The following is a 24998-nucleotide window of genomic DNA, read 5'->3' as shown; positions in this document are numbered from 1 at the left end:
CACTTTGAAGAATGTTACTTATACCTACTATTCCTTTAAAAGTCATCATTAGTGTAATGAGATTTGAGATTTATTGCATAAGAAAAATGTTAAACCTCTAACCATTCTTATTTTTGGTCGTAACGTTATGAAAGGTGTCTTATTTTAAAGATATGATCATTCCACATACAAGTGCCTTTTAGTTATTCTTGTAAGGTGTATACTTATGAATACATCAAATATAAAACACAAAAACTTTGTAATCTTTTCCTGAATGAACAATAACTTTTTTTATTAAAAAGTGTTTTGATGTGTATCACTAAAATGAGACATCTTACATAATTCTACATTTAAAAATAAGGGTTTAAAAGAGTTTTTTTAAGGACTTAGAATCAAGAGGCCTGCCAGTACAACCATCTCTAACTGAATCTCTTATCCTAACAAGACAAGAGTTTACATTTAAATGGCTTTGTGACTTGTGGCTTTTGCTGAATCACCATTACAAAGCTACAGGAGGTGTTAAAGTACAGCTAGATTACTTACCTACACCTTTATGTTTGTTTGTTTTGTGTATTTTCCTCAGGAGGGTTAACTTCTGGAAGGGTTATACCTTCTAGATGAACCTACACTTAGTAAAGCAAAACTGATATGTCACTTAAATTTTTGGGAAACCCAATGGATGTTCAGAGGTGCCACATCACTAACTGTAAATGTCAGATATTGGAGTGGAAGGATGTATTCATAGGTGTATGTATTCATACTGCGGAGGATGACTGTTGGAGTGCATGGAGCTCCCTTAGTACAATATGCAGATGATACAACCATTAGTGACTCTGGTTTAGATTTCTTAGATTTAAAATGTAAATTTCAAACATCATTTGAACAGTCAAAACACTGGTTTTCTGTCAATGACATGTTAATAAATGATACCAAGACCGAATAAATAACATTTACATTCAAAAACCATTTATCAGATGTAGACATTGACCTATTTAAACCTGTAAAACTGCTTGGTATCCACTTAGATAGATAGCAAACTCTGTTGGGACGATCATATCAGTTATCTTTGTATAAACTGTCCAGAGTTACTTACCTTTTAAGGAAGTTGAAGGATTGTGTGAATCTGGAGGTTTTTGTCGTGACATACTTTGGTATTTTTCATAATGATTTAAAATATGGCATACGCCTTTGGGGTGATTCATGTTCAACTAAAAGGGTCTTTATTTGGCAAAATAAGGCTCTTAGAATAATAAGTGGATTATCCCATTTAGACTCATGCAACAACTCAAGAACAACTTTTCAAAAATTTAATATTATGACTCTTGCCTGTATCTATATTAACTGTAACTTGAACTATGTTAAAGCAAATATTGGCAATTTTAATGATGTCAATTCAATTCATGACCACAATACTAGACAAAATCTAAATCTTGTTAAACTAGTGCAGTCATTGAAGCGAAAAATACGATCTTACCTCCGAATTTTTTTGCTGTGAACCGATTTGCATGAAATTTTTGAAATTAGGCTCATCTTACCCTTAACTTCAAAAGTGAAAATGATCTGAACTCCGCCTATTATTTTTAAGGGGTGTAAAACAACCCCTTAATGGAAAAAATCGACATTGAGCCATTTTATCGCTAGAAAACATGTTTAATAGTAAGTGGTGAAATTTTAAAAGTGTTTTATAACACAATTACCCTAATATTAAAATCATTTTCAACCCCTTGAACATCTTACAACCCTTGCAAACAACCCCTAAATTGAAAAAGTCACACAAAAATACTTTGGTATGATATAAAAAGATGTAAGTATAGAGTTAGTAATATTTTATATTTTCTATAATAAATTATCAAATTTTTTAACCCCCTTTCAATCCCTTGAAAACTACCCCTTGATAAAAAAAAATTGTTAAAAATTTTTTTTTATAAAATGAAAAGGATTTAAATATTATTCCACACTCTCGAAAATGATTATCATATTCTTATAAGCTTTTTCTACCCTTAAAACTACCCCTAAATTAAAAACAGTAAATATATATGATTACATATTATTTTAAAAATAATTTAATTTAGAGTAAAAAATTGCCATTTATTGGATAAAATATTTACAAATTATACAAAAATTCACTCAAATGTGTTATATATATATATAAGAAAGTTGGTCATGTATTCATGCCTACGTTTCCAAAATATATGAGCCATATTATGTATATATATATACACATTACAATAGTTTTGGGTCTCTATTATACTGCGTACTTTCACATTGCTCCAAATATTCACAGTCGGAAATTTTCAGTTTACTAAGTAGAAAAAACATATGATTAGTTTTTTGACCATAACTCCTTCAATTTTCATGCTATCACAATTTATTAAAAAACCATTGTAAAGGCAATTAAGAGAGCTACAACATCCTATTGCAATATATAGTAAAAAACCTTTTTCTCAAACGGTGAAGGGTTAAAGGGCTTAAGAGAGGCTGTGATTGCGCTGCCACGCGCTCTTTAAACAATCATATTTCCGTCAATTTTTGTTTTACAGAAACATCAAAAAATCCAAATTGTTTGTCAGAAAATATACCTACATGTTTCAATACCTACACTTTTATTCGTATATGTCGTCATTTTTGAGATATTATGAAAAAAATGTGGTTTTTTAAAAATTTGAAATCTTTTTTTTAATCGTGACTTTTTTGAAAAATATGTGTCCTGAAAGCAGCCAAACTGATACAATCTATTAAACTCTTCATAATAAAGTTGATTCTAGGCGGAATACGATTAATTTTAATTTTGATGGAAATGGCACTTATGAAACCCATTGATTTAAAAGAAAAAAAACATTAGATGCTCCTCTTATTTGCAATACAGCTCACTTATTTTACATGCAAAAGACTTTTAATAGTGCTCATTTTAAAGCTTATTTCAAGCACTATAAAACTCTTTTTTATTAGAATGCCTAAAATGCATCTGCTCGCCGCTAGATGGCATTGACCACATCGATTAAATTTCAGACAAAATAAAAAACTGCTTTGGTTTTTAATATCTAGCTTAATATTGCACTTAGAATACTTTATAAAAAACAAAATTGTTCATTGTTTTACCTGCTACAATTGTGTTATTTATATAAAGTTTTCGATAAAACGTATATTTTTTGGAGATATTTGCAAAAAAACCTATGAAAAACGTGAAACAATTGCGAATTTTCAATTTGCCAATAACTTGAAAAGTATTGGATTTTTCGAAAAACGTTATAAGATGATTTTTTGCTTAAAATTAGGCCTTCTATCGATATCCGAGGTTATTTTGAAAAAAATGAATTCACTCTCCTGAGAAGGGGTGGCAACCACCCCCAGGGTGGTTGCGGAGTTTAAAATCATTTTCACTTTTGAAGTTAAGGGTAAGATGAACCTAATTCCAAAAATTTTTATGCAATTCGGTTTCACAGTAAAAAAAATTCGGACCAACAATGCTTCAATGACTGCACTAAAACCCAGTACTAGAGACTGAATATGTGTTTAAATAGTTTTAAGTATCAACAAGTTCTACTGTACAATAAACTGCCAATTTCCATTAGGTCACTTCCTAGCAATAAGTTTAGTTATAATATAGCTAAATGGCTTACGAGTTGAGCATTTTATAATATTGAAGAGTATATGAACTGTGATACGTATGTTTGAGTTGACAACTTAATTTTGTCTGTTACTTCATGACGATGCCTATTCTAACTTGTTTACTCAATTGAAATTAAAGTTCTTGATTCCTGATTAGTGTTAAAGGCTGTTATTAGCCTGAACATGAGGTAAATGTTGTCCCCTGCCCGCTTTGACTGGAAAGGCTGGAACAGAGCTGGCCTTCCCTTCTTCCAAAGTGACATTACTGATATATATATATATATATATATATATATATATATATATATATATAATTTCAATAAACATTGAATCACAAAAAGTACTTGCTCCGCCGGGAATCGAACCCGGATCTCTCACTTGCCGGGTGAATGTGCTGCCATTACACCACAGAGCGCTTACTTTTTCGATTCAATTATTCAATTATAGACTAGTAGACTATATATATATAGTCTACCATCCCTCCTCCTTGGCAAACACAATGATCCTTTTAGGACTAAGTACAATAAAAGGTCTCTCAGCTTCTCTTTCTAAGTGAGCAAATAGTATGTAATTGATTATGGATTAGATTTTAAATTATTAACATCTATGATTAAGTTAACTCACATTTTGTGTTATATATGACAAATAAATACTCAATAATAGTACTTTTGTATAAAGAACACTGAAATGTAAAAAGTTGGACTGTATGAAAAGGTATATTGCTTATTTTTGACTAATTTAAATTTTCATAATTAGTTTAGCTATATAAAATAGCCATGACAGTTATTGGCAAAGAGTTGAAATACTGCCCAATCAGATTCATGGGTAATGCTCCAGATAACTCCTACTGGCGATTTTCCACCAACTATCATGTAGGCATTACAATAAGATGCTCTATGTCCAGTCTTTCTCTCTCACTGGGTTTCATCCAATTCAACTGTTTATTAGAACAGAGTGTCTATTAAATTCAATATTAAATATTATTATAGACTGACCTTTGAAAATTAATTCTATTGCAATATTTTGATTTCCAGATCTCCAGGATTTGGAACAATGCCTAAAGTTAGATCAGTTTTCATTACAGCAAGTAGGCTTAATAGTATCAATGCACACAAAAGATAAAAATTAGTTCTTATCATTTAAACAAAGAAACATCAATTTCTAGTCTTGAAACATAATAAAGCTTTTAAATTAAGATATAAAATGATTTGTTGATAAAAACAATTATGGACTTTTAAAGTATGACTTAGTGATCCACATTGATGGAAGGTTTACTAAGCACAGAGTGGCTTCTAACTTCTTCTCTCCATCAGTAAAAGATGATTGTAACAAACCACAACTAGCTGTCATTCACTTTAATCTGACAATCTAACCATTACATAAGTGGAATTATGAGTCAACCCCTAAGTTTATTCTTGTACTACCACAATGTTCAATATATTCAACTTCTAGAGCATTATTACTGTTGATTAAAGAAAAACATTATATCTTCAATATTTTTACTCTATTATACTACCTACTTGTAATAGACAATGAAACGGGACAAACAATGGAAAGTTGGCAGGCCTTTGTTTAGCACTAGTCAAGCAGGGCTTACCAGATCAACTACAAAACACTCAATTAGGCCCAGTATTAAAATGTCAGCTGACAGCGTCAAAGCTTAATCCCCCCACTAGTTTTATAAGCTTCAAACTACACATGATAAAACTACACACTCATTCATTATGTTCTATTCCGATGTTAATTACTTATATCCTACTTTAGTTCCACCCAATTATTGGGGTACCTGTGAAGCTATCTCTAAATATTTGCACTGTGTATTTTTTGACTTTGTTTTATTTTCAACTTGCAGCTATTCCTCAACAAAAAAGCGCCCTTGAAAAATTAATAGCACTTAATCTTCTTACAGAATTAGCACAGTGCAAATATGCTATTGTGGCAACCCTGATACTAACATTCAAACTCTACTGTGATTGCTGGTGAATATGAACTGACCTTTGCCTCTATATCACATTCTGAGTGGTTTTCACAATTTTTTATTACATATGATTATAGAAAGATAGTTTTCAGGATAAGTATACAACTTTAAAGAAATAAATAAAAATCTCTAAATGGTAATAGTTTTGTTTAACATCTTGCTTCTGTAGATTGCTCTTCACAATCAGATCGAAATAATTCAAGAATTCAACTGTATGAGCGATGATGACTCAATGCTGTGTGAACCAGAAGACCTGGATGTTAAAAAGGGTACAATGACCACTATTAATTGAATGGTCATTGTACAAATGAATATGTTGTGGTCTATTATATATTATGTAATTTATTAATTATACTGAGGTTTTATTACTGATCTTGGTCATCTTCTATTAAACCACTTAACAACGTAATTTGATTTTTTATTGCTTTGAAAGTGAATATCCCATTTTAATTTTCATGTAGACTTATACATTTGTGAGATAACAACATTGGCACAGTCAAGATGTACATATTATACTGTATAACTAACTTAAGGTGCTTTTTAAGAAGTAGGGACAACTTTGAAACAATAACTGTAGAAGACACAAAAAATAAGCAAAATAGTTCAAACAAAAACATGTTATATTTTGTTTTGTGTACTCTCTGTGTGTTTTTCTTTAAACATGTATAACTCTAATATGATTTGCTGTTGCAAGTTTGCATTAATTTATCTTTTATGTCATTTAAATATTCAATTACCTGTAAAATCTTGAAAATGGTGGCCATTTAACAATTTAAATGCCAAATGCTACAAAAGTTGATTTAACTTAATAAAGCATTTTTCAAGATATATACAGAGGTAATGTTTTTTACTTTATTTATGATCAGATACATATCAATGCATTTTCTCAGTTGTTATCATAATACATTAAGTACAAAACTTATTTTATTGATAAACTAATATTCGAGTCACTTTACAATTTTGTGTTTTTAATTTATTTTCATGAATTTGGCATGACAATTTTAAAAGGCCACGTATTTAAATATTGTTTTTAATTTTTAGCAGTAATTTAGTTAAGTAAGATAAATATTCCTGCCAAATTACATCATTACAACTTAAACTAGTGTAGCATTGTGAATGTATTACGGAAAAAACACAAAACTAACCATAAACAATGTATGTTCCCAAGTATTTGTTTGCATATTTTCATCTTCTATCATTTCCTAAAATTGTGCCAATCTCTTTTGAAACACCCTGTATATATATAAAGTAGGAATATTTTAAAAGGCACAACAGATATGATTTTTTAAATGATAAAATTCCAAAATCTCTTCTAAAACTATTTGTATACTGTTTATTACTTGTTCTATAAGACAATTAAACCACTTATTTCGGCACAGAAATAACAAACTCGGATACAAACTAATGTAATTATCCTTCCAGCTCGTGGGGCCACTACAGATGGCTAGAGGTATTCTGTGTGTCAGCTCGGCCACTCAACTCTCACGGTTTTCTCATTCACTCTGTCAGGTCACCACGTGTTCCCCCTGTATACCACAGTTATAAAACTCAATCCTTATCCAGTTGCGACTGGAGAGAGCTGCAATCTCTCAACCAATTTAGGAACTACTTTAATATTTATCTATTTGCAGCACAAACCATAGTACACATCTCTAGAATTTTTTTTATTAGATTATAAGTTCCACTTTCGCTGCTGTATTGTATCCTATTTATTACAATACTTTTGAATTTGGTGGAACCAAACCGCAAAATATGTAAACGCATTCATGTTCTGTTGATATTTTAATACATAATATGACAACATTATGTATTTCTGTGTGTGGTCTTTAGACAATTAATATCAACATTTTCGTACATTTACGAAAAAATAATAATCTATCAAAACAGTACTAAGCTAATGAACTTTGTTAAGTGTTAAAAAACTGAATTTAAATCCCAGTCATATAAGAAGGTAAAGGTCAATAATACGACCATTTAAATAAGAGTCGAAGTGATGTTAATGGTTTGCAATCGCCAAGTGGAGATGTAGATCCCAGGTGGCCATTAGGTGACATGATAACTACCTGTAATTCCTTCTGAGTTGAGCGAGAGATCAGTATGGTCATACTTAATGGACTATTGAGTGCAAATGGTTAAGCAACGTTACACTGTCCTGGAAAGCAGATGTAAAAATACAAGATGGCGAAATGTTCATGTGACTCTCAGCTGTAGAAAACAAAGGGACTAGAATCAAGCAGCTCTTTGTAAATCAAAATGTTATATGAACTGTGTCTATTATATTAACGTGTGCAGTATAGTAAGTGTCAAACCAGACATTTGTCACATCAACTGAAAATCATATAATGACACTACAGTAACATTACAATCAACTGATTATTTATCAGTCATTGGCCACTAGTAGAGTTAAACTGCATTCATTGCACCTCTGTACACTACAACTAAACATAAGTCAAACAGAGTAACTCAATGGTCACAATAATTAACAAGTTTAAAATGTTTCTAGCTAAATTTCAAGGATGTTTGAAATTGAATTTTAAACGTACACATTACGAAATTAGAGAATTACAAGCTATATGCTGTGAGTTTTGTGGGCTAACATAATAATAATAATAATAATAATAATGAAACAGAGCAATAATTGTATTGAATTTCAAACAGCTGCTACGATTCCACAGTCCAAACTATTTTAACTATAGGTTTGGGAAGCAATAAATAAATAATAACACAACAAATCCATTAAAGAATAAATTTCATTTTATATTCTGTAACTCTTGAATACCGTGTAATACTAATTTTATATGGGCTTTTGTGTTAGCACTTTGATCCCTTAAAATGTCTACTTTTCTGTTTAACAGGTTTATCCGCCTTTTAATAACAATAAGCGCTTCATTAAGCGTATACTCTACAAAATAACCCAGTCCAATATCAATCAAAATCTTAGAAGTATCAGGTACACATGCTTGCATATAAAAATTACATCCAATATCCACTTGTGTTTTAAGGCCATCTTTACCGAGACCATTCTCTTCAATAGTCTGGATTAAATTTTCCAACTGAATAAACTCTGCAATTTCACCATAAGTCCGGTCAAGGTCTTCAGCAGTTTTCTTCAGTTGCTCCTTCAACACATCATTTATAAAAGCTTCATACTTTAAAACCTTTTGTGGGATTGATATTTCCATCTTCAAATGCTTCTTTCTCAGCAAAGATAATGAAAATTCTTGAGACCCTGAAAAAGACAATAATATTACAGTCACATGTCATTTCATAACAACACACAAATTAATAATAAAATAAACTTTATTCTTTAGCTGTCTATGACAATAGAATAATTCAAATTGAAGCAAACTTGAAAACTTTCTTCCAGAGTCAAAAAGATTTTGTTCAGAGGCTGATTACTAAGCTACAAATAGTCCAATAAAATTCCATGTGCTGAGAAAATGGGTATTAAAAATTTGAGTCTTAAATGTTACTATATTATGAGACATTGCAAGCCTGGCCATTAGGCTTTATTATTTACTGTTAATATAAAGAGTTCTCAATTAGCAATTTTAATATTAACTGTTATTGCAAGAAACTAATCTTATATACTCAAAACGTTTAAAAAATATATCTCTATAAGTGCATTAAGAACAGTTTATTTGTCACAACTCTGCCTTGCAATGACATATCTCGTACTTTAGTATTGGAATAAGGCAATAGAATAATAAATACAAGTGCAGTTTATCTAACTGTATAAACAATTAAACACTTTGATTAAATCCATCGATAAAACTCCTTAGCACTTTACAGTTTATAAGGAATTCATTCACTATAATTGTTAATCTGTCAATTGTCAATAATTGTTAATCTGATAGATTACTTTTTTTATTGGCACTGAAAAGTGCACACAGAAAGACATAAGCTTAGTTTTATGAGGGAAGATAAAAATTCATTACTACCTATCCATCCAAACCATCATGTAAAATTCTTGTGTCTAAATGGTAGCGAAGAAATATAAAGGAAGCATAATATAACAAAATGTTATATAAATATAATTAAGAAAATATAAACGAAAATCTATCTGTGATATTTTGCCGCGGAGGCATGTTTTGACATGTTAATTCACCAAATTCTACAACATGGGATAGGTGGACACGTCACCTGGCCTTGTACAGGAATACTTATAAATTATAAGGAACCAAGCGAGCATGAAATGAATCTGTTGAGGATGAATTAAGTGAAGAAATGGTCAAAGGATGGATATATAGTGATGTGACACCATGTTCCTGCACACTCTGAAAAACAAACATGCCACTCTTTGCTCTGCCATGCCACATTGTATCTCATTAGTTAAGATTATGAAGGAAACAGCATTTTTACGGACATTTGCCATTGTTCAGTGAAACAAAATATTGATTTTTTTGTTTCACTGAACAATGGCAAATGTCCGGAAAAATCATGTTTCCTTTACAATCCTTCCATCGTCAAAAATAAACTTCAAAAAAAGAATAGTTAAGATTGTTTACAATGCCCTGTTTGTACTCTAAGTGCAGTGTTTTGTCTATTGTTCCTGCTATCATTCACCTTCAAGAATATGCACTTACTTTCCTTTGATAACTTACTTTTGCTTCAAATATTATCCCCAATAAATATTTTACCTGTGGGTTTCAGTTCCTAATGAGTTAAATTTTAAACTATTTGCTTATCGATTGTAATAAAGCACAAAAGTTAATATGCAGGTGGCACCAACCTTGAGAATTTAGCTAGAGAATTGTAAATCTTGATATAGCCTACATAAAAATTAAAAAAAAAATAATAATAATTATTGTATATCAAACAAAAGCCTACATTCTCAGAGAAAAGATAACATTATATTTATTGCCAAAACTTTTTCCCAAAAGACAATATTCTATGTGTTATAACATTTTTATAAGTAAATTTATACATTTTAAACTTTTATTTTTTAATTTTATTGGATCAATAAGGTGCAATACAAAATATTACTCATACAATAAAAAACAGATGGTTAGTTATTTTATACATATTTATAAATTTATGAGTAATAAATAAAACACTATTTCTATTGGCATTGTAAAAAGCACTGGGGGTTTTTTTTTAATTTGGTTTAATTACTTTTAGGATTTAATATAGCTTATTATAATTTTATAATTTCATAAAATATTTTATGATGTCCTACTTATATATCACATCTTTGGCTACACTGAATAATACTAAAAAGTCTTTGGTTAGAGACAGCGCAACTCAAAAGGTAGATTTATAAATAATTATTTATTTCATTTATTTCTCTGAGTCAAACTATTTTTTATATACCAACCAAATTTTTTTATTACATGCTAAAGAAACATGAATATACTTTTAAACAAAAAATTACATATTCCAGAGCAGTTCCAAAAAATCTTTGCAAAAGACCCTTCAGCATGGGAAAATAGATGGCTGTTCTAGGATGAATATACAGGGTGGCACAAAAAGTCACTGGACAGTTGGTTAAAAGAAGAAAAAAATAACAGCATAATCATTTGGCGTACTTGGACCATATTTTTTTGAAGAAACAGTGACAGGAGATAAATATTTGGATATGCTTCAGAATTACGTGGTACAGGATTCATGACGTTTGCAGAAAACTTTCAAGAACTTTACTTTCAACACGATGGTGCTCCACCACATTACGCCACTGCCGTTCACATTATTTAAACGAACGTTTCCAAAGAAAAGTTATTAGTCGAAGGGCAGATATTGACATGCCCCCACGTTCACCAGATATCACACCAATGGATTTTTTTCCTATGGGGAGTAGTCAAAACTCTGTTTATTCTCGAAAGCCTCATACTATTGACGAACTGAAAGACTACATACATGACGCATTTTATGATTTGGACTATGATCCCACACTATGCCGTAGAGTATGTAACAGTATTCTAGAAATACTTCAAAGATGTATTAATGAAGATGGAAAACAATTTGAATATAAAAAATAATTGTAAGTATTGTTTGTAATAAAAAATAATTTCAAATAAATCTAGTCTTGTTTTAACTAACTGTCCAGTGACTTTTGCGCCACCCTTTACTATGTAATAATGATGTACTTTTGGAACTGAAAGTATACATTATAGGCATGTCCCTTAAATAAATTATTACAAAAATATACTATATTTAGAAGGGCTTACCATTTTCATTAAAACACATTGTTATCACGTTTTTTTTGGTTTCATACCATTTGTATAGTCCTTGAGAGCGTCTTTGAAACTCAGTGACATTAGTGTAAAAAAAGCCAAACGTTATGCTTAAACATTATTTCAACAGTGCAGTTAATACTGTATTTTTTGCTATTTAAGATTACTTTTTCTTTAAATAATTTAAAATTGAATTCTGTCTTTTTGAAGTTAAGCCATTTGTTTTTACTGTATTGGAGGTATTTTTGTAGGAATCTCTAACTAATTCCAATTGGATTTCATGTGGTAGCTCATTAAAAACCTCCAATTTAATACCTGGTGGGCATTTTACGGATGTGTCGTTTGAAGATGATGTGCCAGGTTTATTTTCATGTTGGAATGTTTGCATGATTTCAGATCTTATGTCTTCTGGTAATTCATTTAAAACAGATTCATCTATTTCTCCAAATGATATATGCTCTTGTTTGGAATCATTAGACCTGTTAAAATCACTATTTTGATCATTATCGCCAGTAACAATATTTTCAATAGTACTTCCAACACTGGTATCAGTTATGGTTAAATCCTTACTGCTTGATTCGTCAAGAGACTTTTTTCTTAAAAATTGGAGCATTGAACTTTTTACTGGTAACTCTTCTTGAAACTTTGTGAATGCCAATCCTATAAGTGTTAAATGAAAAGGTTTCGTATGATCAACAAGCTTTTTAAACAATCCAAGAGCAGCTTCAAGTATATGATCCTTAGCGATATTTGATCTAAATATAGATGGATTTATTGGACATTGTTTACTTTCTCTCTGTCTACAATATTCTTCATGGGAAGAATATTTACGCACAGCAACACGTATTGTAGTGGGAAAGCGTCCATCTTCTTCTAATAAAACCATGCCCCGATCTATTAAAGATTTTAATCTATTACGGACCTCCTCCATTGAACCAATCATTTTTGAAGCTTCTTCCAAGCCAATAACTTGTTGTTTACCACTCTCCTTGACATCTGTGTCATCGACACCGAAACACGCTCCTTTTATCCAGCGTGCCACACTTTTATCAAAGTGTTTCTCTAATACTTTGAGAGAACAGTTCTGGACGTCATGTATTGATACGATACCCAATGCATCTAACACATCACTTGTTTTCCTTCCAATTCCTGGTATCTTTCGTGCATGGCTCAAATTTGAAACGAGTAGTGTAGCTGAGCATGGAAACACAATAGTTTGTTGGTCGGGCTTGTGGGTAGATCCAACCAATTTTGCCAACAATTTGTTATGCCCTACACCAGCACAACATGTCATACCCAATTCTTCTCTTATTCTCGCTCTTATTTCACTAGCAATATTTGATCCAATAACAAGCCTCTCTCTACAACCACATGCACAGATATTTTCTATTTCATTTTTGTATATGTGTCCTACCACACTATAACTATGATTGTCTTTAGACGCCAATTTTGATGAAACCAAATCTGAAATGTCCACAAAGTTCTCATCCAAACCCAACTTTTCGACTTTGGTACTGAACTGTCGTACAATATCAGTCACTTTTGATGACATCAATCTATAGTCATGTAAATCCTCTCCATTAATAATGATGAGCTTAGGACATAGAGCAAGTGCCTCTGTAATCAACATACATTTTTTAATTCCATACTCTCTGGCTACATAATTACTTGTGATTACATAATGTTGCTGTTTTATCCCAACTGGTTTGTCGGTAAGCTCTGGATTTTTCAACATTTCCACCTGAGCATAAAAACAGTCTAAATCAATATGAATTATTGTTCTCTTGTGTTTATACTTGCTGTCATGTTGAAGATCGTCACAACTTCTAAATTCATCCATCCTGCAAAAAAAGTATGTGTAAGTCGAAAAGTTTGGATGCAAATATGTATATTGTTAAAATATGTTTTTAACAAATTTAAATGACATTTTGGAATTTGAGGCTGTTTTCCCAACTCATTTGGAATACAAAACTTAAATTACCAGCAAGAAACGAGGATTGAAATTTAAGAAAAAGCAATTTTATCTAATGCTATTATTGAAGCGTTTGATATTTAAAGAACATGTAACTACAAAATAAATTTGTCATCAAATTAAACCCCTTACTAATCAGGCCTTTAAACTTAAAAACAAAAGAAATTTAAAGAGAAAAAAGTTTTCAAGCTCAGTGTTTGTGACCAACACATCAGCATAGTTACAGATACGATCACTCACTTTGACTGCTCGCAAACATAAAATAAGTTATAACACTTCCCAGAAAGCTAGATTTTTCTCTATTTTTTTACTTTCTCCCTCATACATGAGTGAGAACCTATTATGAATCTCCAAAATAACTCAATTTTTTAATGGAAATGTTTGTTTTGGGATCATCCAAATAAAATGATTTTCAAATAAGTGTCTCTTCTTATACCAGCATTGGCCACGACAAAGTGAACAAATCCTTTTGACTATTGGTATCTGGATATTTTTTTTTTTTTTGGAGTTAACACATGAGGGGTCACACCCATGGCATTTTGCCACAATTTTCGAAATTTTGTACAGTAGTATTATTATGATTAACAATATCAGCAACTTGGGAACTCGTCTTATCTTTTCTCATACATTTTTCACAAGATCTTGAAATCTATTAGTCTTTTACTCATTTTGCTCTAAAAATAATTTAAAATTTTATAATTCTTTGCACTGAATTCGGCATTCCCAGATACAAATATTTACATTTTGGAATAAAATCACTTACTTATATATAATAAATGGTACTTTGGGATTATACCGACCACACCAGTATGAAGAACACAAAAATAGAAATTTATAGAAACAAACATGATAGAACGAAAAAAACAACTCTTCAATTACAAAATTACAAACTTACAAGCATTTCCAGGTATTGTGATCGGTATTGTTGTCGCTGTTATCTTATCTTTCTCGAGAATCCTAATTACGGCAGGCCGCGCGGCATCACGTGATTTGCACGGTACATAATTACCTTTCCATTACAATTCAATTTATATTTCTGATTAGCCCCTCTAGAATTTGATATTTTACTGATAGGTACTATCTCGAGGGATGTTTTTCTTTCGTCGACATTCCTTCGGTGCTGCCCCGCGCTGATGGCCGGAGGCACTCGCATTTTGGGTGGCGGAATGTGATCAAGAATAAAAACAAGTTTTGAGTGTTTTTTAAATAAAGAGTTTAGTTTGGTAAATGTTTGTTTTTGTTGAATTTTTGTGTTTGGAGAAATGTAGAGGTAAAACACGGAAGTACAACAAAGCGATGCACCAGCTGAACGGGCGGCGAGACTCTGCAATCACGTTATCTACTAGACGCTCGACTTTGACCTCTGTCTGAGAATGGGGAGGGGTTTGCGATAAGACAATTCCTGTTTTATATTGACGAAATATTGTTCTACGCTAATCTAGTAATCAGTAGAAACGAAATGTGAAATAACGATTCATGTCTGGGTGTGGTCGGTATAATCCCAAAGTACCTAATAAATTCAAGTTCCATTTGCATGCTGTTGTTTTGTTAGACACTATTTAAAAGTACAAACAAATTTTGTATTTACAAGCTTTTAAAAAGTAAACATGGCAATTCGCTTATGTGCGACCTCCCACATAGTCTAAATTTTATGGTACTTGTAATATGTTTATTATTGACATAGTTATTAAAATATTCACACGAATTTTTACAAGATTTCTTTTTGATGCATGATAAAAAAAACCAAGTATGAGCAAATTGCCATCAAGCGACCTATCACACCCAGGAAGGGGGTAGGACCTCTTGACCGTTAAAAAAGATTGCACAGTAAAACAAATTAGTTAAAGTAAATTCTTGATTATCCATAGAATAAACAAGCACGTATTCCGCTAATAATAATAAACACATATCACAAATAATCCGCTAAAATGCTGATAGTGGCTATAAAATTAACGTGGATCCTAAGACAATACGGAATTGCTAAAACCAGATTAGGCCTATATTGCAATAAAAGAGTAATCAGAATTACACACATGTTATTTACTTTATGTACAATTGCACTTCAAAACCTCCACTTTACTTTCCCTCAAAACAATACCTTATTCTCTTTCTACAATTTTTTCCGTTAAGTGTTCAAAGCCCAAGATCATTTGCGTCAAAGTTCAGTTATTCAACGATGTTATCCACATTAACACCATTACTGACAGATTTTGCTTCTTTTTATTACAGAGAGTGCACCTTTTTCCTCTTAAAAATTTTCTTCATCTGGTAAAATATTCTGTCAGGACTTCAATAAAGTAGGTTGTTTGACAAACCCCAAGAAGAGCACTCTATTTAGCTGCTGACCATGTATCTGACTAAGGTGAAAAAGATTAAAACTGCCTTATAAATAGGAACTTGTCTCAAATACATATATATTTTACTTCATCAGCTTAAATTTGAGTATCTCAAAGCTAAAACAACGATTAGCCTATATCTTTACTCTTGTGTACTGTAAGAGGAACATCTCACTGATTAAATATAACACTAAATAATGTTCCGAGCGGAATATATCGTGCTATCTCAGAACATGCGAATGTTGAGTTTAACTCCATTTCAGTGCAGCGTCTAAAACTTGACACTTTCACAAACTTGACTCTTGTAATCTGGTGTCCACGAAATCCAAATATGTTTGAAGAAATCCAAATTTGGCGACGAAGACATTCAAAACAAACCTTTGCATCATTTCTGAATCAGAGACACCTAGATTACAAAATACTTTGTCCAGTTTACCCAGCAGTGATCCAGTGCAATCTAGATGAAGGTATGTTGTCATTGTCTCATCAGGTGCACTTAATTAAGAACACTTCAATGTTTTAGATGTCATCCTAAGAACTGTGGACCAACTGAGTTTTCTAAACATAACGTGGCTATGGTGGGAAGAGTTGATTTAATGTGAATGTTGAGTTAAGCTCCATGTCACCATTCAACACCATCCTGAGAGCAGATTACTCATTTCTATCATCAAATCGGCCCGCACGAGAGGGAGCGTACTGAAGTTATTATTTATCTTCAGCAAGTGCAGGATTATCAGCAAACAATGTTACTCTGTTAAAAATTATTAATTCTGTTTATGTTGATTCTGCCAACAATGAACATTTAGGGAATATACCTTTGAATATTAGAGCATCCTCGGGATTTATCAAAAGCTTATTAGATCTTTTTGCTGAATACTTTTCATGTGTATTATCATCTTCAAACGCTTCTACGTACCATAAGGGCAGCACTACAGTATACTAAACATTTCTAAGTGTGTGTTAAAACAAGAAGATGTGGATGCTAAACTCCTTGCTCTTGATCCCTATAACGTGAACCGGTCTGGATGAGATTCCTCCTTCCACATTGAAACACTGTCATGCTACTTTTTCTCCCCAGCTAACAATGTTTTTTAATACGTTTCTCGACCTCAGAATTTTCATTACAGTTGAGTTGTCAGACTTGAGTTCAGTTGTGTTGTGTCCATTCAAAAATCTGGTTGTATCAATGACATGAAGAATTATAGACTCATAACCATTCAGCTAGCACTTGGAAAAGTTTTCAAAAGCCTTATACAGGATCAGTTATCTTTCTTCTTCCAGAGGGATTTTACTAAGGAACAGCATCGGTTTCTCCCCAGAAGGGCATTATTACAAACCTCATGCTCTTTGAAAGCTACATATATTCAGCTTTTGCAAAGACCTCTCAAGTTGACATAGATTTCGTGAAGGCTTGACTGTATCAACCTTCTTGAAAAATTGCAGTATTATGGAATTAATGGATGGCTTTCTCAAATGGTTCTCTTATTACGTTTTTGACAAATTTATATGGTCAGGTATAATTTTATGCTAGAAATATTGCTCAGTATATCAGCTTAAAAAATAAAATAAAAAAATACTAAGTTAGAGCTTGTTTTGCCTGAGTTACAATGTGTTTTTGTAAATGCGCGTTTGTAAAAGTATCAAATTGAGGCTGGCCATAGAGCATCCATTTTCTCATAACAAATCAGATGGCTCTGAGCATTATCATAGCTTTTAGAGATCCATAGATCCTTTGCATTTGAATATCATTTATTTTTATTTATTTGGCCTTAAAAGGGTTAATATATTTAAAACCTGGTAACAATTATTTGTAAATAACTATAAGGTAATTACATTGTTTTAGTATCCAAAAGTTGAAGTATTTATAATTGATCATTTGTGTTGTTGATTCAATTGTAGTTATGGGCACTTGTTATTCTACAGCCACAATCAATAGTTACATTTAAAAAATTATATTATTATAAAGTAACATTATAATTAATAAACCTAACACGTCTGCAGTATAGTAAGCAGCCAATACTACAATCTATCAGGGTACCAAAATAACAATTAGAAATACCCAAGCTATCAGATACAAAAACATCTTAACCCTTCGTACGCTGAAAGCAATTTGTATAAAATTGCTCTAATGCTCAATAAAAAAAAATAATAAATTTTTAATTTTTTTAAAGTTATATATTTTTTTAGGTTTATTGGTCTTGCAACTGCTGAAAACCCATGATAGTTTTTGTATTGCTTTTATTTTATTTACATATGAGTACATCATATACATGTAAATATACACGCAATATATAAAGTCCAATAAACATTTCTGAAAGTAGCAAAAGTTAGCACAACAGTAATTCATATTATTTATAGAACATTAGTGGATAATGAAGGGAACAAATCCATGACAAATATAAAATATATAAAGAACACAAAATGGTACCAAAATAAAAAAGGCGCACTAATATTGGACTTGTGTGTGGTAAATCTCAAAACACTCATCTGGGTGGAGGGCAGACTTGGCCTCACATGTTTTACATAGATGTATAGTTTATCACATTATCAATATGGATAACCTCGCATAATAGACAGCTAAAGCAGTATAGCAGGTTATAAACAATAAACAACAGTACATAGCGGCCGCCGGCAGCTGACTGTCACGCACGAGTATTTCCGCTTAGAGCGTACAGCTTGCTCACTGGCGATGGCGCGGACTGACAAAGCAAACAAAAGCTTCCGTTGTGATTGGTTCCAGCTGTTTTGATGAGTCACGCTTCACATCACGTAATATTAGATCACCAAATATTCACTCTCAAGCATTCTGGCGGCAATTTGTAGAACTAACGTAAATATATTGCGTTGTCAGGGGATTCCGCGATCTATTCCGCTTAGAACGTTTCGAGTTAGATTTACTCGGCGGAATATTCCGCTTACAGCGTACAAAGGGTTAATTATAGTTAATTACAATATTAACTATATTGATTAACAATATTGTTGTAAATTAATTTAAACAAAGCAAAAACATTTATATGGTAGCCTATTTGAGTAACAGCTGCAAGTACAATGGCAATGTACATGTGTTATTTGTCTCACAAGCTGTCTGCATAATGACTCCAATGCATGGTCACAGAGTATAATGCAAACTCAAAAATAACTTTGAAAAAAGGAATACAACACCAAGTATTATTAATTTTTGTTTAATCCTTCATGGTTTGTGACCATCTAATATACTAGGAGTAGGGTACAATAAGCAGATCCGGTTTTTTATATCGAAGAATGTAATCATCGATACCTAATATTCGCATCTCAAATACTCTGACTATCAATCGATATAAAAGTATCTAGAGTTTTAATCATAACCATCAATATAATCCATCGATACTGATTAATTATTTTGAACAATTAACTTAAATTATCTATATCAACAGATGTAAACACTTTCAAATAATGCACGTAAGGTAATATTTCAATTTTACATAAGTAAGATTTGATTATTAAAAATGACAGTCAATTTTAGAAAACTACACAACATTGCTTTGAAAGATGATAAGACATGTTTTTCTTGGCTTCAACATGTTGGACCCGTACCAAAAACCCCATTATGTTAAATTTGTGGTAAAGAAACAACTGTAACTGTGAGAGGAGCAAATATGGTTGTCTTCAGTTTTCCTAATTTTGGTTATAATAATTTGTTTGATCACTGTAAATATTAAATTCATATTTTAATTTAAAACATATGGTTGTTATTGAGGACTATAGATACTACCTATTATATCAATTGATAGTCTAGGAAGTACTAGAGATGCGAATATTAGGTATCGATGATTACATTCTTCCATATAAAAAACCAGGTTGCTTATCATACCCTACCCTAATTTTAGGTAGCCTAATGAGGCTAAAGTAAATATAATCCAAACTAAGTAATATAGGGATTTAATATACTTCATAAATAGCTACAAAAGATTAAGGCTTGTTTAAAATTGTGTACGGATTTAAATCGAAAAGCTAACCTTACATAGCCTACCTGTCAAAAACGTCAGAGCAATTTGGGAGACTTTAATTCGGAACTCACATACACTTGACAATAACTGTTTATAAAACAATAAATTTGTTTTTCTAATTATTATGATAGCACTTCACAAAACTATATCTCCCATTTATGTTTTTGGTTTGTCAGGTCTGATACTAATTTACTTGAATCAGTGTCAAAAACATCACCTTAGTACCACAAAAAAGTCAAAACACTGAAACATGGTACATGGTACTCTATGACTGTCCAATGTCCATGCCCATATGGTTACAGTCCAATTCTCCACTCCTTTCACCATAGAGTAAGCCTGACGCCAGTATCAAACTAGAGAACATAGAGTAAGTTCAACAATAAAGGATTAGTCGGCAATCAGAAACAATATCAAAGTTACTTACCTAAGAGTTTAGTTTGTATTTGTTTTTTTTTTTTTTTTTAAGAATACATGTAATGCAGTTAATGTTTTTTTGGAATATTGTTTTAAAAATGAATAATTAAAATAGGAGATTTAGATAGTTTTGTAACCATCCTAAATAAAAAAGGTTGATATAAATTTTTCCAGTATAAAAAGGGATGATAGCTTCAACAACATAGGCCTATAACGTAGTAATAATGGGAAGGGCTGGTTCAATGTGAATGTTGTGTTTAGCTCCAGTTCACCTTCTCTGAAGCTTCTGTGTTTTAAACTGATTTAGCGTCTTGAATCTGGCGCTATTACAGACTTGACTTCTGGAATCTGAAGTCATGTTATTCTGAAGAGGTACAAAAATAGTCGGTGACGAAGAATCTAAAAATGAACTCTTAAGGTTGGGACTTTGGGACACACATAACCGCACCGTGCCCGATACGTGAGTCGGCCGAGTGTCGGTGCGGGCTCGGCTCGGTTTTACCGTGAGGCCACACATGTCCGTATGCAGTGAGAGCGCAACAATCTCACTGTTTGTACTAGAGCATGAGAGCATGTTTCTTTTGAATTCGAAGAGACATATACTTAAAAAATATTCGGAAGATTAAGTATTGCTTGAGACAATTATTAATTTCATTGTTGTTATGTTTATTAATCGCTGTGGTGAATGAAACATTGCAATGCTACAGTAAAGCTTTTGTACAATCAGCTAGTATGTAAAATTTGTAAATATTTACAAATATTGTTGTAGTATTTGTATTTGTAATTTGTAATATTTGTATATTATCTTGGTTATATGTTTTATCCCTATAATTCTTGTTCATTGTGTTTCATTGCAGTGAATTTTCGGTCAAATACACTATAAACAGTATATTTGGTGTTTTTTTGTATTTAAAAACCCAAGAGCTATAGTGTGATGCCAGAGAGTTTGCCATGTTGCAAGCCCGTTTATAATAAATTTGTAAAACATAGTAAATATTTGTAAAATATATAGGCTACTGGGAACATACAAAAACAGATTTTATAAAATGTTTATCTTTTATAGCTCCGAGGACCAATAATTTATTGCCAGAATTTGTCAAAAATAGTAGAAACATAAATATATTTTCTAAAAAAAATTATAGTATGGTTGATCGGTCAAAATGATATTGAGTACGGTATATGTTTTAAAATAATAAATTGAGTGTATGATTAGTCTTGTCTACTAAGTTATAATAATATTTAAATAGACACGTTAGAGTATTATAAAATAATTATTTATAATATAATATTAAATGTTACATGTGTAAAGCTTAATATTTGAATTGTAAATCATGCATAAATCCTTTTTGTTTTTAATACAGCACACTAGTTATACTAAATTTAAAACTTTGAAACGTAATAGTACATTATTTACTACATAAGCTACAATAACTCATTTTTATCATTCATTCTTGCTCGATTCCGCTATTTTTTTATTTTTTACCCTTTTTGTATATAGTATCCCCAACACAGGCACAGCCTCTTATGGAGTACCTAAATTTCCCTTATTTTGTAAATCTATTGGCCTAATTATTAGTTAAAAAAAAAAGAAAGACAAATCTAAAAGGATGTAACCTACTTTTTATATTTTATTACTCAAAGTACATAAATTAGAAATAAAGCAAGTGGAAAACATTTTTTTTTGTATTTGTTATTTACTGCTATTGTAAATACGTTATGTCATAGTATTATTTATTATTAAGCACTGGCAATAATATTTAAAATTGTAATATTAAGTTTTGTTATTATGGGGAAATAAATGATTTATTATTATTATTATTATTTATTTTTAACATAGGGTTTTCTTGCTTGAAAATCTTATTGTAAATAAAATATTTTTTTATTTTTACTTTATTGAAGTGATAAGAATAAAATAATAAAAATGTCATAGAAACATTCTAAATATGACCCTTACAAAATACCGGAATAAATTTATCAAGTAACTTTAATACATCAAAGAAAAATAGATTTTTGCGCAAATAATTACGTTTGTCATTTTTTTAATTAATGAAAAATGTTTATAGATTTTTCATAATTCGAATTTAGTTTGTTTTAAAATCACTTAATGTACAACATGGTTTTCAAATTTGTTGTAATAAGAAAATATGCACAATAAGATAATATGAATAGTTTACTCTAAGGTAAGAAAATGTAATACTTTTATCGATAAATATGATTTTGTACGCGAACACAGGATGTAGAGTTAGTAGGCTATACTAATTACAATTAAATAAAATAGAACGTGTAGACTACTTAAATAGTTTTAAAAAGAAGAACGCAACAGTAAACAACATATGATGCCGCTCGTAGACCGCACCGTGCCCGTCAAAATTCAAACTCTACATATCGGTGACGGTGCGGGCACAGTGCGGCCACGACGGTCTGGTGTCGGTGGCGGACATGTGTGGACTTGCAGGTTGAATACTGCGCTGCAATTCTTTCACCGTATGACGGCCAACAATCGGCCGACTCACGAGTCGGGCGCGGTGCGGATATGTGTGTCCCCGACCTTTGTGTGTAGAAAACTCGATTGCTCCACCATATTTGGAAATCGCTTCTAAACATTGTAGTGCACTCATTTGTGCACCTGCTGAGACAATCAGAATACATTTTGCTTGAATTACACTGTAATTTGTAGGCTAGGTCTATTGTCAAAACGATGTAATGAGTTCATTTTGACCTTCTTCGTTGCCAACATTTATTTGGGTCTCTTCAGACGAACATGATTTCAGATTCCAGGACTGAAATTTATGACAGGTTCAGATTCCAGGAGTGAGGTCTTTAACAGGGTCAGATTCCAAACGCAGCAAAAGAGGAAGGTTGACTGGTGCTAAAATCAACAGTCCCAATCAATGACATGTTTTAACTGATTTATGACTTAAATTACATTATTTATAAAGAAAATGGGATGTGGTTATATAAAAATGCCCATACAATTATTTATTTTAATTAGAAACATATAATTCCCTCTATTAATTATTGTAAAAATCCATATTCTCCAACATTTTTTCTTTGGATCTGGTTCAAACTTAAAAAAAATGGAGATTTCGATTAGAAGTTTGCGGAATACTTTTGGAGGAATGTCCAGAAGAATTATTTGTTTTTAAATGGAAGTGGCCTCAAGAACAGAACTTAAAGTATGACTCTTCTAAGTTTGGGGAGAACGTTCGTTAAAATGGAGAAAAAATTATCCTTTTATTTATTTATTTCCTTCCAACGGTCAAAAACCAATTTACATTTGTTAACTTATAATAGGATTAAATCATTCTTAAACAAAAGGGCCAAACCAAACATGCAACTGGACTCTAAATCAGATCTAGGCATAATTAACGTATAATTAATTGTAATAAGAGAGTATAAATTATATTAAAAATTAGTGAAAGTATATAATAAATTAGTGATAATATTAACTTAAATACACTACTGTAAGATGTGTCCTTTTAATGACATAGTACAATTCTTTAAATCTTAAGATTTTTTTATTGTGTTTTTATATATCAAATTTGCCTCTTACTTCTGAACCAAGTATTTGCAGTCAATGTGCTCTGAAATTAGCAACCATAATGGAATAGCCCTTTTCATAGTTTTCATATTTTAATATACATTTTGGAATGTTTTTTGACGAAGCGAGAGAAGAATGGATGGGGATGGAAGAATTAGAAACAGCGTTGTTTGTGAGATACAGTTGTAGATGTTCAAGGATATCGTGTCGGATACCATTTCCAGTATCCTAATCCGAGTTAATGATAGGTGTTCGAGATTTACAGGTAATGTGTTCCGGGGTTAGCAACTATGATGGAATCGTCCTTTTTATAGTGGTTCGTAGTTTAAAACGAGTTTTGGAATCTTTTTTAAGTGACCAAAGTGAGAGAAGAATGGATCAATTCTCGTAATTGCAGTGCTCAAAAATGCAGCGAACTTTCATGGACAAGCTTACTTACACTTGTTCATATTAAAATTTGAGTTTCAATTGAGCATTAAATTTATTTGATATGATCCTGTCACGAAAACTCCCTTCGCCGCCATCTATATATAAACGGCATCTTTAGACTATTATTATCGCACTCCCATCTTAGACATCTGCGCCTACGTCTCCTCCAATTATCATTTTAGACAATGGTTCAATACATAACCTACATAACTCAAATATTTTGTGACCAGGTGCAACGGAGTTACCACATTCAACCAACTACAAAGTACAGCCAAATACATGTTTATGTAAGACATACCCTAATCCAAAATTTGGTCTAAAAAACCACTCCTTCTTAGATCAACTAATTCAAAAGAGTTAAATTCGTTTTAGGTAATATCTCGTGTTATTGCCTTTATCAAGTGGAGTTGTCTTCAACTAAGTAATAATAATTTGTTTTGTGTTCAAAATAAATTGTATTCAAGCCAAATTGAATAAATTCTGAACAATAATTTCTATAGTAATCTCTCGAAATCGCGCATATTATTTCAGCGTTCCAACTCCTCTGAAATGTGCACTAAAAGTCTTTACAACTGAAAGCA

The 24998-nt window shown here is 31.6% G+C and overlaps 1 protein-coding gene across 3 annotated transcripts; it reads right to left on the bottom strand.

Annotated features, from left to right (window-relative positions):
* Positions 1-8298: 8298 nt before the first annotated feature.
* LOC124352954 (protein UXT-like) lies at positions 8299-20301 on the bottom strand. 3 transcript variants are annotated; one of them, XM_046802699.1, is made up of 3 exons: positions 20057-20290; positions 11734-13580; positions 8299-8795 (listed from the first exon to the last, which is right to left on the bottom strand). In XM_046802699.1, exons 2-3 carry the CDS (start codon positions 11750-11752, stop codon positions 8317-8319), a joined length of 498 nt encoding a protein of 165 aa, XP_046658655.1. In that variant the 5' UTR covers positions 11753-13580; positions 20057-20290; the 3' UTR covers positions 8299-8316. The 3 variants fall into 3 exon arrangements, with proteins under 3 accessions (XP_046658655.1, XP_046658656.1, XP_046658654.1); XM_046802700.1 differs by lacking the exon at positions 11734-13580 and having other exon boundaries at positions 20057-20289; XM_046802698.1 differs by lacking the exon at positions 8299-8795 and having other exon boundaries at positions 11881-13580; positions 20057-20301.
* Between the last annotated feature and the right edge of the window lie 4697 nt (positions 20302-24998).

Source organism: Homalodisca vitripennis, chromosome 1 (assembly GCF_021130785.1).
Source record: "Homalodisca vitripennis isolate AUS2020 chromosome 1, UT_GWSS_2.1, whole genome shotgun sequence".
NCBI classification, from domain to species: domain Eukaryota; kingdom Metazoa; phylum Arthropoda; class Insecta; order Hemiptera; family Cicadellidae; genus Homalodisca; species Homalodisca vitripennis.
This window is presented reverse-complemented; position numbering and strand designations above follow the sequence as displayed.